At 34.5% G+C, this 14,481-nt stretch overlaps 1 protein-coding gene across 4 annotated transcripts in view; it reads left to right on the plus strand.

The window, feature by feature from the left end:
- The window catches only part of POLK (DNA polymerase kappa), a 73,240-nt gene that overhangs the window by 41,726 nt on the left and 17,033 nt on the right, over positions 1–14,481 (plus strand). For 3 of the 4 annotated variants that reach the window (XM_049649649.1, XM_049649648.1, XM_049649650.1), the window contains exons 5-8: positions 3,035–3,166; positions 6,484–6,637; positions 11,348–11,584; positions 13,200–13,324. In XM_049649649.1, coding sequence (XP_049505606.1) covers positions 3,035–3,166; positions 6,484–6,637; positions 11,348–11,584; positions 13,200–13,324 — 648 coding nt within the window. The remainder of the gene's footprint in view (positions 1–3,034; positions 3,167–6,483; positions 6,638–11,347; positions 11,585–13,199; positions 13,325–14,481) is intronic. The other variant, XM_049649651.1, reaches the window with a different exon arrangement.

The raw sequence follows: 14,481 nt of genomic DNA on the forward strand, positions 1-14,481 counted from the left end.
TCTCTCTCTCAGATTAAAAAATAATAATACTAAAAGAGCAGAGTTGAGTAGCTGCAACAGAGACCCTATGATCTGCAAAGTTTAAAGTAATTACTATCCAGACTTTTACAGAAAAGGTTTCCCAACCTGAGTTCTAGAGTAACATACTTCATTAAAATAGGACTGTAATTAGTTTTTCCCATGGCTTAGAATCTTAACTTTTGTGATTGCCATGTTGCTCTCCCTCATTGCCACCCTAACCATAGAAGGTAAAGATGGCCAGGATTGCTATATGTGGCTAAAACTGTGTGGGGAATTAGAAATGACACCTGGAGTAGATGGATTTTGGTATAAAAAAACATATCTATAAGAGAAACAGAGAGTTCTACCCTGTTTCTAAGTCTTTCAAATGCCTTAGCTATAAATCTGCTTCCTACTGAGTTACTGTTTTATTATAAAACTATAATCTGTTTGTTCATTATCTGTGCTCCCATAAGTATGCAGACAACTAACAATTGAAGTTTCAAAACAGTGTTTATTGAAAGACTACTCTCCTTTTCCTATAAATAATCAGCCTATATTTGAAAAAATGCATTTATTTTTAAGAACATATAATCTATGTGAAATTATCTATGTGTGTGTATATATACATACACGCACGCATACTGTAGCCATGTTAAAGCTAAATCCATTGCTAGATCTGCAAAATATTTTCTTTCCTATAAATTCTGTCCTCCTAAAAATGGGTTATTATTTCCAAATTCAAAATGATTATTTGCCATATTTAAACAAAGATTACTGCTTTTGTGTGCTCAGCTAATAGACTTCCCTTCTAATGAGATTTGAAGTATAATTGCTATTGTTCTATTAAACTCATAAAAGTATATTTAGAAATTAATGGTAGTGATAGCACATGTTTGATTATTCCAGTCTGTTACAGTTAGAATTCTTTTTTGGGGCGCCTGGGTGGCTCAGTCGGTTAAGCGTCTGACTTCAGCTTGGGTCATGATCTCACAGTCTGTGAGTCCGAGCCCCGCATCAGGCTCTGTGCTGACAGCTCAGAGCCTGGAGCCTACTTCAGATTCTGTGTCTTCCTCTCTCTCTCTCTGCCCCTCCCCCACTAGCGCTCGCTCTCTCTCTCTCTCTCTCTCTCAAAAATAAACATTAAAAAAATTTTTTAAAAATTCTTTTTTGATGAATTGGGTAGATCCTTGAAATGTTCTAAGTTGGGATTCATAGTTAGACCTCATGGCAGTTATTTATTGCTGCATAACAAACCCCTCCAAGTACTTAGTGGACACCATTTATTTGTTCATGATTCTCTAATTTAAGCAGAGTACAATGGGGATAACTCCACTCTACCTGAGGTTGTCTAGAGCTATTTAGCAGGGGCTGGAGGATCCAAAATGGCTTCACTAACATGCTTGGCCCTTCAGCCAAGGTGGCTGGAATGGTTTCCAGCCATTGAGCTTTCCTCTGTCCATATGGTACATCATCATCATTTAGCAGTTTAACCCAAGATCTTTACACAGTTGCTGGCTTCCCAAAAAAGCAAAGGCTAAAGTTGCAGACTTCATAATGCCTAGGCTTCAAGACTCACATAATGTCACTCTTTCACATCTTTTTGATCAAAGCAAGTCTCAGTGCTAGTCACTTGGCATGAGACACTGGAGCCCACCCTTGGATAGGAGGAACTGTAAAATACTGTGGCTGTGATTTACATGTAGTCTACCTACCACAAACCTGAAAGTTAAAGGCAGTTGTATTATAAATTTTGTTTCAGCTCTACTACAGATCTAGCTTTCATATCAATTCCATTAGGTTTATTTATATTTAACATATTGATTTGTTTTTCTAGTGCTGTCTGCATTTGCTGTTCCAGAATACTGACCAAAGATTAGCATAGTTTGGAGTACTATCAAGATTTTTATTAAATGCCATTTGAAAACCATTAATGGCAAATTGATGTTATTCTGAAGTAATCCCTTTCATATGGTAGATTCTGTTTTACATTCCTTTGAATTTTCACTTGAGATTTCAAAGATGTCACTTGTGGTAAAATTTTTTTGGAAATGGTACTGTGTGTGGTATCATCATCCACAAGATTTAAAAGTAATGTTCTCCTTCTGACTTTCATAATTTTTTCACCAAAAGTGTTTCACCAAAAAGGATATTCAAGCCTGAAAAAATAAAACGTAATTTTCAAAGTTCTTTTAAGCTTTATTCACTTATATTTTTGACATATAATTTGGCTGACAATATATTAGAACCTTTGACTTTTGTTGTAAATGAAAAATTTCCCAAACCCCAAGTATAGCAAATTTCAAATCTATACTAGTATACTATACTATTACTTTCTATACTATTACTTTCATGTAACATCTATTTGTACTATAACATTACTTTATAACTATTAGTTCCATGTAGCATCACCCACCATCATCCAAACTTTGCTGTATACTATATTAGGTATGCCTTAGAACCAGTAAAGTTTAGGGACCCCTGGTGGCTCAGTCGGTTAAGCGTCCAACTCTTGATTTTGGCTCAGGTCATGATTTCTTGGATTGTGAGATCGAGCCCTGCGTCGAGCCCCACTTCGAGCTCTGCATCGGGCTCTGTGCCGACAGTGTGGAGCCTGCTTGGAATTCTCTCTGTCTGTCTCTCTCTCTCTCCTTGCCCCTCCCCTGCTCATGCACTCGCTCGTGTGTGTTATTTCTCCAAAAAAATAAACTTAAAACCATCTAGCCTCATGGCACTTAAAAAAAAAAAAAAAAAGAGCAAGTGAAGTTTAGTTATTGGAAATATAAGAGAACCTTTTTATTAGTCTTGTTTATTTCCTGGTATCATGTTATAAATATGGAGACAGCAGTGAGAGAGAGGGTCATTGTATAATACTATGATAGGATAAAGTCAAAGCTCAATTCTAAGCAGTGGCCTATAAAAGAAATGTCCTTGACTTGAAAATACACATCAGTAATGTGTTTCTTATGAATGTATGGATCAAGTGTCCATTTAGGTTTGTATATTTTTTCCTATGTGGTCTGTTTTCTTTCAGTCTACCTCGAATTACTACGCAAGGAGGTTTGGTGTTCGTGCAGCTATGCCAGGATTTATTGCTAAAAGACTCTGCCCACAACTCACTATAGTGCCCCCAAACTTTGACAAATACCAAGCTGTGAGTAGAGAGGTAAGTCTGATGAACTCCTATTACAGACTTTGACTGATTTCTTTTCACTTACAGAATCAAGTCCAGATGCCTTAGCACCTCATAATTTGGTCTTAGCTTATCCCTTTAAATCTTACCTCTCTATCACTTGTCCAGCTTATTTATTGAAAACCGAGCTGAGGGGAGCCTGGGTGGCTCAGTTGGTTAAGCATCTGACTTCAGCTCAGGTCATGATCTCGCAGTTGACGAGTTCAAGCCCCACATCGGGTTCTGTGCTGACAGCTCAGAGCCTGGAGCCTGCTTCACATTCTGTGTCTCCCTCTCTTTCTGCCCCTCCCCTGCTCATGCTCTGTCTCTCTCTGTCTCAAAAACAAAGAAACATTTAGAAAAATTAACAAAAAAAAAAAAAAAAAGAAAACTGAACTGAGTATGCAGAGTACACCCTTCTATTTCCCAGATATTTGCTTTTCCATATATTTTTTTCTTCTGTTTAGAAGCTCTTATTTCCCCAGAAAACTTTGGATTGCCTTAATTTTAACCTACATTAACTTCAGCTGTTTTTTTCTTAATGTACAAAATATATCTTTCTAGAATCACCTTATATTTATAATTTATATAATCTACTCAGGTTATTAATTTCAAACTCTTTTGCGAATAAATTTTTTTATCAAATGTTTTTAAACAATAATAAAATTCCTGTATTTTGATTAACTGTTTTCCTTGCCTCATAGTCTAGTGAAAATGCTTATGAGCATTTAATGTCCAAGAGACTGATAATGGAAGAAAAAACGGAATGATCTTGATTTGAAAAGGGTCTTTGAAATATAAAGATTTAATTCAGTAAAATTGCCTAAACTGTCTTATAGGAAAAGCTGCTATTTTTCTCTATTTTTGATAACTGGACTATCATGCTAGTGCTAAAACTTAAGTCATAAATTAAAATTTTAGAATACTACATGAAACACTTTTAGCCTACTGTAGTACAATACAGTGTTAAAGACGACTGTCTGAATTGAAACCCTTAAGAAACTTTGAGCTAGCACTTATTACCATTTAGTCATGTGAAGAATCTTTAGATTTGCTCCTCTTATTTGTTTTCCACCTCATGTACTCTAGAAATGACTCCCACCGAAATTAAAAAGGTGCTCTACCCCAAATAAAAAAGCAAATTCTTTTTTTCATTCTTTCAAAAACAGTCTGTGGCAGCAAGTGCTTTTTGTCTCTCTCTGAAAAGGTGGTGGTGAAGGGGGAAGCACGTTCACAGGTGGTTACTGCTTATGTCTTTTACTGTATTCCTAATGTAAAAGGGTAGAAATGCTACCCGTAAATATTGTAGGCTTTCAGTAAGTTTGAAAATCCTTCAAAAACCTTGTAAGAAAGGATTTTTTTGTGTCCTACTTTATTTAACTCATTAAAACTTCAGATGATATGATGAGACCTAAATTATTTTTAGTTTCCTGCAGTCTTACATATATTGAAGAAATCTTTCAAATTTGAGCAGGATCTAGCTAGTTTTTTTGCAGATAACGAGTGAGTTCTTGTGTGTAAATGAACTACAGCACAAAATCCCTGACTATAAGGGTGTTAATATGTGTGGCTTGGTTTAAAAGTTTAAGGAAAAGCCATTTTTATTTTATCCAAAAGAATGGAACAGCTTTAACTGTTCTGGAAGGCAGAGTGCTTGAATTTTACTGGAACATGTCTATTTTTGTTCTTGAAGCAGTATCCTATGAAAAGGAAGTTAGTGAGTACTCCGTGTCTCTAGGGAGTACTTCTCATTCAGAATAATCATAGTTGGCTGCCAACTACAGACTTTCCAGAGTTTCATTTTCACTAGAAAGATTCCATTTGAGTACATTATAAAACTGGTTTCTTCTACAAGAACAAAGCTAATTAAGGTACTCTGAGTAAAGCATGGCCAAGTTTTATATCGCCATTTTCTAAAATTACCTTTGACACAGCTGTTCATAATTAAAATAAGCTAAAAAGCTTTCTTTTTATAAAACTTCAAAAAAGTTCTCATTATACAGCAGACAGATTTTAAATACTAGATGGAAGTATAACATAATTCAATAAATACTTTTTTCAAATATATGTATTATTTTGGCAACTACTTCCTCTAATTTCAGGTAATACTTCAGTGGTAAAATTCATAGTTTCACATAATAAAACTGTCTTATATAAAAGTCATTTCTGGAATCATACAGAAATTCTGATCTCTTCATTTCTTTTATCTCAAGATGCAGCTCCAGACTTTTCCTCATAATTTAATATAGTCACAGACTTTCACTGTAGAGTTGTCCTCTTTCCTGTTCCAAATCACGATAATTGAGCTTTATTTTCTGAATGGATACATGCATTAATGTATGTTTTGAGTGGAGTTTTATGTACATATTATAATTAATTAAAATAGAACTACTTTCTAAAGCATCATAGTACCTTTATGTAAGATTATTCCTTTTTATTTTTTTAAAATGTTTAATTGTTTTGAGAGAGCACACACACTCAAGAGGGCAAGTGGGGGAGGGGGAGAGTCAGGGAGAAAGAAAAAATCCCAAGCAGTCTCTGGTTTGTCAGTGCAGAGCCCGACATGGGTCTTCATCTCATGAATCCTGAGGTCATGACCTGCGCCAAGGTCAAGAGTCAGATGCTTAACCTACTGAGCCACTCAGGTGCCCCAAGATTATTGCTTTCTAAAAGGAACAGAAACCATTGGGGCCCCTGGGTGGATCAGTGTCTGACTCTAGATCTTCCCTCAAGTTATGATCTCATGGTTCATGAGTTTGAGCCCTACATCGGGCTCTGTACTAACAGTATGGAGCCTGCTTAGGATTCTCTCTCTCTCCCTCTCTCTTTCTGCCCCTCTCACTCTCTCTTGTCTCTTTCAAAATAAATAAACTTAAAAAAAATTATAAAGAAATAAATAAAATGAACAAAAACCATCATAAAAGGTGAGAGGGAGCAGGGTCCTATTGTTACCACTTCTACTCTTGACCAGTTATTTAAAATTATGTTACTTAACTGTTCTTTCTCTGCCAGCAGAAGGATGTCTGAGATTTATTTGAGTCACTTGTTATATCTAGATAAAGATGGCTGAATAGAGATTGTATCAAATGAAGCTGTTTCATGGTCTTCTGCCTTCATGATCTATTTTAATGCAAAAGAGAATTTGAACAAACTTGCCCTAGCAATAAATTATTTATTCCCTAAATCTATGAGCTATTGATTGTAGGATTTTTGCTATATTTCAAAGTAAGAATATTAATGTTTCTTATCAGCTGTTCTATGACAGGTTTTGCTGTGGCAGCAGAATTTAAACCATTTTGTTCCTTTTGAAGGTTAAGGAAATACTTGCTGATTATGATCCCAATTTTATGGCCATGAGTCTTGATGAAGCCTACTTGAATATAACAAAGCACTTACAGGAAAGACAAAATTGGCCTGAGGACAAAAGGAAGTATTTCATCAAAACAGGGAACTCTCTAGAAAATGGTAAGCAATTAATTAGAATGATCAAACTAAAAAAGAAACAAAAAGCCCTTTGAATTAACCCAGTTAATGCATTAGCATGCATAGATGGTAGGACTAGTTAAACCTTTATTATGAAAAAATATTAAAAATGAAAAATCAGAAACTTAAAATGTACTAGTGGAATTTCTAAGTTAAATTTGTAGAATGTCACTTTTAAACCAAATGAGATTGTTAAATTTCTTGAGTTTAAGAGTGTGCACTAGTTTGCATTCCCACCAACAGTACAAGAGGGTTCCCGTTTCTCCACATCCTTGCCACCATCTGTTGTTTCCTGAGTTGTTTATTTTATCCACTCTGACCGGTGTGAGGTGGTATCTCAGTATGGTTTTGATTTGTATTTCCCCTATGATGAGTGATGTTGAGCATCTTTTCATGTGTCTCTTGGCCATCTGGATGTCTTCTTTGGAAAGTGTCTATTTATGTCTTCTGCTCATTTCTTCACTGGATTATTTGTTTTTTGGGTATTGCGTTTGGTAAGTTCTTTATAGATTTTGGATACTAACCCTTTATTCGATATGTCATTTGCAAATATCTTTTCCCATTCTGTTGGTTGCCTTTTAGTTTTGTTGATTGTTTCCTAGGGTATTATGCTAAGTGAAATAAGTCAGAGAAAGACAGATATCATATGTTTTCACTCATATGTGGAACTTGAGAAACTTAACAGAAGACAATGGGGGAAGGGAAGGGAAAAAAAGTAGTTACAAACAGAGAGGAAGGGAGGCAAACCATAAGAGAGTCTTAAATACGGAGAACAAACTGAGGGTTGATGGGGGTTTGGGGGAAAGGGAAAAATGGGTGAGGGACATTGAGGAGGGCATTTGTTGGGATGATCACTGTGTGTTGTATGTAAGCAATGAATCATGGGAATCTACCCCAAAACCAAGAGCACATTGTGTACACTGTATGTTAGCCAATTTGACAATAAATTATATATATAAAAACAAAAAAAAGACTGTGCAGAATCCCTAAACAAAGTAATTTCATAGCAGTTCTTTTCTCAAGATCTAATTAAGAAAATGTTGGGTTGTATTGAATCTGAGGAGGTTGTCTTTTGTTGTAGTTGTTAACAGATAATAGAGTTTTTAAAAATTGACATGAAACATATGAAAACATTGGGTGAGTTTTTTCCCTCTTGTTTTCCAAATTATCTATAATCTGGTTATACAGTGATTATGACTGTTTTCAGCCTTGCCAAAAGTCATGACTCCCAACTCTCTTCTTTGGTTTAGACCTTATTTTGATTCCTTTGTATACAATGAAATAGAAGTTTCATGACCCTAAGGGTTTTTTCAAGGTCTCTTTGTTGCCTATCCAGAACCCTGTCAAGGAACATGTAGATATTATGCATACTACTTTCAGCCCTCTGTCAGAGGTATGATTACTTCAGATATCTTAGCTGTCCTGGACCCCTGAGCAAAATGCACCTGGATGAAAAGGTAGAAACAGAGAGTTTGTTCACAACCCACAACTGTATTTCCTGTGCACAACTCATTGACTTCTTCGGGGGGGGGGGGGACAGACAGTGGTAGCGAAACCTGTTGTAACTAACTTTCTGTGAGTCAACAATGGTGGATCTTTGATGGCATAAAAATGGTGGGTTTTCTTCAGTGACATAAAATTCTCTCATATTGTTTACAGGTCACATCTTTAGAGCAAGTTTAATGGGGACATCAGATCACACCTTCACCATCTTATTTAGAACTCTAAGGAATAGGTCTCTCTCTTTAATACAAACATTAAACGATAAGCATGATTCCTGGACACAGAGGCTTAGAGCAAAAGATTTTCTGTAGTATAACTTTATTGTTTGGGGGAAGCAGCACAAACCTGATGTCATGTTTGCTTTATATCTTAATTTATTTCCTTACTTTTCACAAGAGAAGGTGGGGGAACCATTCAAAGGTTGTATCAGAGCATCTCCATGAGGGTCTCCTATAACAATTATTTTCACAATATATTTTAAAAAATTACATTGAGACTAAGGTAAATGTTTTCATTCTCTACTACCGTTCTTTTCATTTATTATACTACATTCAAACTCACTTTGAGCGTGTGAATTTTTAATATAGTTATTTATGTACTTTTTTGTATTTCACATTTTTAAGCTATTTAAATAGTTTTAGCTTTTTTCCCTCATATATAAATCCCTGTGCGCTGGACTTTTCAGCATACCTGATTTCACATTATGCCATGGGAAGTGGTCAGTAGTAAGTTGGAGCCATGGCAGGTGACTGATACATCTTCCTCTGAAGTCTAAGACATTTTTCTGCTGTTTGCCTCTTTTCTGAAAGGTGCAGTCTTTGGAAAAGTATTGCTAACTACTTTGTCTATGTGCAAATAAATAAATATTTTTTAAAATATTAATTATTTTGAGAGAGAGACTGCATGCATGGATGTGTGCACAAGTGCAGGGTGGGGGGACAGAGAGGGGGAAACAGAGAATCCCAAGTAGGCTCCATGCTGTCAGTGCAGAGCTCAACACGGAGCTTGATCTTAAGAACCCTAACATCATGACCTGAGCCGAAATCAAGAGTGGGATGCTTAACCGACTGAGCCACCTAGGTGCCTCAATAATTATTATTTTATGTTTATTCTGCCATATAAATCTGGATGGTGAACGTGAGGCAATACAAGAAATTGAAATACCATATACTTTTAGCACTTGCCATCCAGATGGGATGCTTTCATCCTAGTGTTTCAGATTATAAGAAATCTTAGTTTTGTATTCAGATCACTTCAGTTATGGGATTATAAAGATTTTTTTTTTCAAAAAGCTAATAAGAAACTACTGTAGCAGTAGTTGTAGAGGCAGGCCTAATAGAGAACTAGACAGATGGAATAATAGGAGACTGCAACATTCAGCAGCTGTTCTAACAATGAACCTAAAGGCAGTATGATTTGCTTCCTATTATGGTGTTCTATCAGTGACCCACCTAAGAGTACTGTGATGGACTCATGAGGTACAAAACATGGCATAAGGAACTCTGTATAAGGGGCTTATGAACTGGTTTGCCGTTTTTCTGCAGCTCTCTTTACCTTGACTTTTACGCATACAGATGGGGAAAAGCGGACCTTTCAACTTTGCCACAGTCATAATGCCTTATGAAATGTTTAACATTTTATTTATTTATTTATTTATTTACTTATTTTAAAGTTTTTTTTTTAAGTTAATTTACCCACTTGGAGAGAGAGAGAGAGAGAGGAACAGGGAAAGAGAGAGAGAGAGAGAGAGAGAGAGAGAGAGAGAGAGCCCCAAGCAGGGTCTGCGCTGTTAGTTTAGAGCCCAATGTGGGGCTTGAACTCATGAACTGTGAAATCATGACCTGAGCCAAAGTCAGATGCTTAACTTACTGAGCCATCCAGGTGTGCCTGAAATGTTCATCATTTTAAAAATAGAATTTGGAAAATGAAAGCAGCTGAGGCACATAAATAACTGCTAATGTTAAGTTTATAAATAAGACTTATTTTGTATATGGCCTAGGAATTCAGATTTCCTAGGAATTCAGATTTAGAAAACATCTTTCTGTAACTTAATTCAAATTAGATGCTTTAAAATTTGAAACTAATCTGGTGGTTTGTCATACTATTTGTATTATCTTTAAAAAACCTTCCTTAAAAGTCCTAGTTGTTCGTTTTTTAAGTAATATGCATTTATATGTGTCTTGAAACCAGAAATTTAATTTTTGCTTCTGCATTTATCTTAATATAGAAAACATTTATATGTAATAAAATTATGAAGAGATCAGAAATTTCTGTTGTTAATCTTAATTTTTATAAATACATTTAAACTGCATTTCTTTTCCATTAAGCCCTGAAAGTAGTCTTTAATGGATTTAATGAGGACATTTTTGATATTGGCATAAATTTGAGTATATTTTACAGTCCAATTGTGAAAAATGCAACTAAAATGAGGCAATAACTAGATTACTATTTTTATTTTACTTTCAAGGTTATAGCCTACTGGTAATAATAAAGGCTTCTTTCCCTTAAACTTGGACCAGAGTTAATCTGATCAGACCTTAAGAATTTGTATATTTAAAGAAGCGTAACTTCCAACAGTAATTACTATTTATTTCAAGTGTGCCCTTAGTAAAAGTGGTACTTTATAAGTAAGCAAGTCAAAATTAAAATCAGCATTTGAAAGAAGGAAATTGAGAGTATTTAATGTCTGAAAAGTTTCTTCCGTGAAGAAAATGGAAGGTTTTTTTCTCTCTAAAAAAACTTTATTTCTCAGCATAATTATTCTTGATTGCTAATGCATTTTTCCTCAATCCTAAATTCTAATTTAATGAGTAAGGGAAAAAAAGCTTTAAAAAAAAAAAAAAAAAAGAAGTAATGTGACTAGGCCCATTTCTAGATTTTAGTTAATTTAGGTATGGTACACAAATTAGTGAGTTTTACATAGGATGTTTCTTCTTAAAGTGTATATCATGGAAATAGATAATATTCCTTTTAAGAAAAACTTAGAATCAGTATTTTCTTTGTTAAACAGTTACAAAATATAAATAACATTTGTCATCTTGGTTCTTAGAAACAAAACTAAAAAAAAAAAAGAGAAACAAAACTAAACTAGATTTGCTTTGTCTTTAAAAAGAATGTAGGGAAACCTAATTTATGAAGTATGTACTTTTGTATTTATGAAGATAATTACTGTTCCTGTTTATAATTTAGATAAACCCGGAGAAGAAGTGAATAAAGTGAGTGAGCAGGAGCGATCCATCCCTCCACTATTTAATGACATTCCTCCTGATTTGCACCCCCAAGGAAATCCTTTCCAAGCAAACTCTGAAGATCAAAATAATCCTCAAATACTCCAAAATGCGATTGTTTTTGGAACATCAGCCGAGGAAGCCGTAAAGGAAATTCGTTTCAGAATTGAGCAAAAAACAACATTGACAGCCAGTGCAGGTACTTAAAAGGGATTTGATGACTACCCCATAGTTAAAAATTTCAGACTGGCTAATATAAGTGTAATATTAGTAGTTTCTGGTTATGAAGTATATAGTGACATTTTACTTACCCTTTATGATTTCAATTTCTAATGACTTTACCTATTCAGAATACTGTGAACCTACAGGTAAATTGGAATTCAGCAGAAAGGCCCATGAGCCCAAAGAAAAAACTTTCATAAATCTAATGTAGCTATCCTTTTTTTAAGCATTCAATATTTTAATTGGTTTAGCTTTATTGGTTTTCCCTTTGAAGACTTCAGCCCTGTCCAGGATTACAGTTCAGGAAAGACCCCAGCTGACCACAAAGTAGAAGATAGAAAAAACCCCAACTAGCTACATAGCAATCTAGGGCCAGCTAGTGAAGGGAAAAAGAGCTTCACAACTGTCAGTAACCCATGAGGGTATCATTGTGTCTTAACATTATCTTATAAAAGCCATATTATGATTACATTAATCTTTCCTTTCTATGCCAAAGTGTGAGAATAAGTAACAAATTTTAGTAGGATGTGTATAAAAATAGAAATGAATCACTTAATGACTCTATTTGAGTATTTTAAGTTATCTTACTCATTGAGACTCCTAGAGATTTTAAAACACCTTCCTGAAAAGTATTAATTTGCTTTGTGTATAACATGAAAAGAATGCATGTATTTTATTATCATTGTTTTAAGTATAATGCAACCTAGAATATTTGATTTTTTTAAATTTATTTTTTATTTTATTTCTTACAGCATTTACTTATTTTTAAGAGACAGAGAGAAACAGAGCATAAGCAGGGGAGGGGCAGAGAGAGAGGGAGACACAGAATCCGAAGCTTGTTCCAGGCTCTGAATTGTCAGCATAAAGCCTGACGTGAGGCTCAAACCCACAAACTGCAAGATCATGACCTGAGCCAAAGTTGTATGCTTGACTGACTGAGCCACCCAGGCGCCCTGATTTTTTTTATGTGGATAATCTATACAGAAGACCTTTTCAAAGAGTGAACATCCATCCTAAGTTATATTCTGGATCTTTTCTATAAGTCAGCCCTGTATTGCTACTAAAAATGGTACATAAACTAATAATATTACTTAAAGTCATAAATTACTTGTAGACTTTAAAATACCATGGAGAGAGGGGTGCCTGGGTGGTTCAGTCAGTTAAGCATCTGACCCCGGCTCAGGTCATGATCTCACAGTTAGTGAGTTTGAACTGTGCTGACAGCTCAGAGTATGGAGCCTGATTTAGATTCTGTGTGTCCCTCGCTCTCTGCCCCTCCCCCGCTCATGCTGTGTCACTCTGTCTCTCCCAAAAGTATAAATAAACATTAAAAATTTTTAAAAATAAAATAAGATACCATGGAGAGATTAAATGTTCCTTATTTTTGCTGTCACAGTAACTACTACATTTCCTTTTCCTAAAATCATATCGAGCCCTGAGGAGATAGGAAGTTATCAAATGTTATTTTTAAAGTACCATTCCACATCATTTCAGATGTTTTGTACTCACCATTTTTTTTCAGTATTGTCATCATATATTTTAAAATCATATATGTCAACTTCTTTGAGTCATCAGGGTGTTCTTCTTTTAAGGCATTGCCCCAAATACAATGTTAGCAAAAGTATGCAGTGATAAGAATAAACCAAATGGACAATACCAAATTCTCCCCAATAGAGAAGCTGTGATGGATTTCATCAAGGACTTACCCATTAGAAAGGTGAGATTTTATATAGAATTTATATAAATTTTATTTATATAAATAAACATATACGTATTCATATAAATATACTCGGAAGAGACACTATTTAGGATGGTAATAATCATTCTTTGCTGAAAAGTTCTAGAGGTATAGGTAACAAGCAAGAAGTAAAATGGATGATTGAGTTTGGGCTTGAAGAAATCTTTGTATGAAACCCTAAACTGAGGTTTAAGAAGCTTGTTTGCTGAAAATTTTTAAGAAAGTAATAGATGAAAGATTTTTAAGTGTACTGCTACTAAGAAGAACAGAAATAGAAAGAATACTTGGAAGAGTCCTTTCAGCTATAACTTAATATACTATTTTAGTTCTAAAGTCTAGGTGCCACCAGATCAATAGGTATGAGACTTCAGAGATTTAGAAATTTGTTTTGACCAAAAAAAATATTATCTTTAAAATGGTAAAATGATCCCTCAGGGTAAGAGAAAGGGTGTGTTTTACTATTTTTTACAGCTTGTAGATTTTTCTGCATATATATGCTTTTTTAAAAAACAATAATTACACTAGACACTATTTGATGTTCTGGGGGCTTAATTTTCTTGCTCAACATAATGTATAGGAGTAGATTTAAATAAAAATCTCTCAATGCTCAGAACAAAGGCTGTAATCAAAGAATATAATGTACTACACTTGATCTTAGCCAAAAGGCTAAGAAGCAGTTCAAAGAATATAATGTATGATCACTGAATAGTTTAGAATATATAACATGTAACTATAAAGCAGCATTTTTCAGTGTGGTTTTCAAGGTATGAGTAGATGTTCCATTAAAAAAAAAGTTCTGGGGTCAGAGAACTTTGGAACATAACAGCTTTAGTGGGTCACAACAGATAATAGTATACTAAAGATTCATAAGTTTTGCTGTTTATTTTTAATTTGTTTATTCCATTTTCTAAGTTTCTATAATAGAATTCTTTTCTTAATACTTTTTCAAATTACCTGAAATTTAAAAATTTTAATTCCTTATAGCACTTGTTTAGATGTGCCCCAAAATAATTAAAGCAGTTTTCTTGCATGACTTGTGAAGATAGTTACATTATTCGTACCTTTTATTGGTTATAAAAGGTATAATGAGGTTAAATATCTGTTCTTGCCTTAATGTAAAACTTTATTAATGATAA

Source organism: Panthera uncia, assembly GCF_023721935.1.
Source record: "Panthera uncia isolate 11264 chromosome A1 unlocalized genomic scaffold, Puncia_PCG_1.0 HiC_scaffold_17, whole genome shotgun sequence".
In the NCBI taxonomy this organism is placed as follows: domain Eukaryota; kingdom Metazoa; phylum Chordata; class Mammalia; order Carnivora; family Felidae; genus Panthera; species Panthera uncia.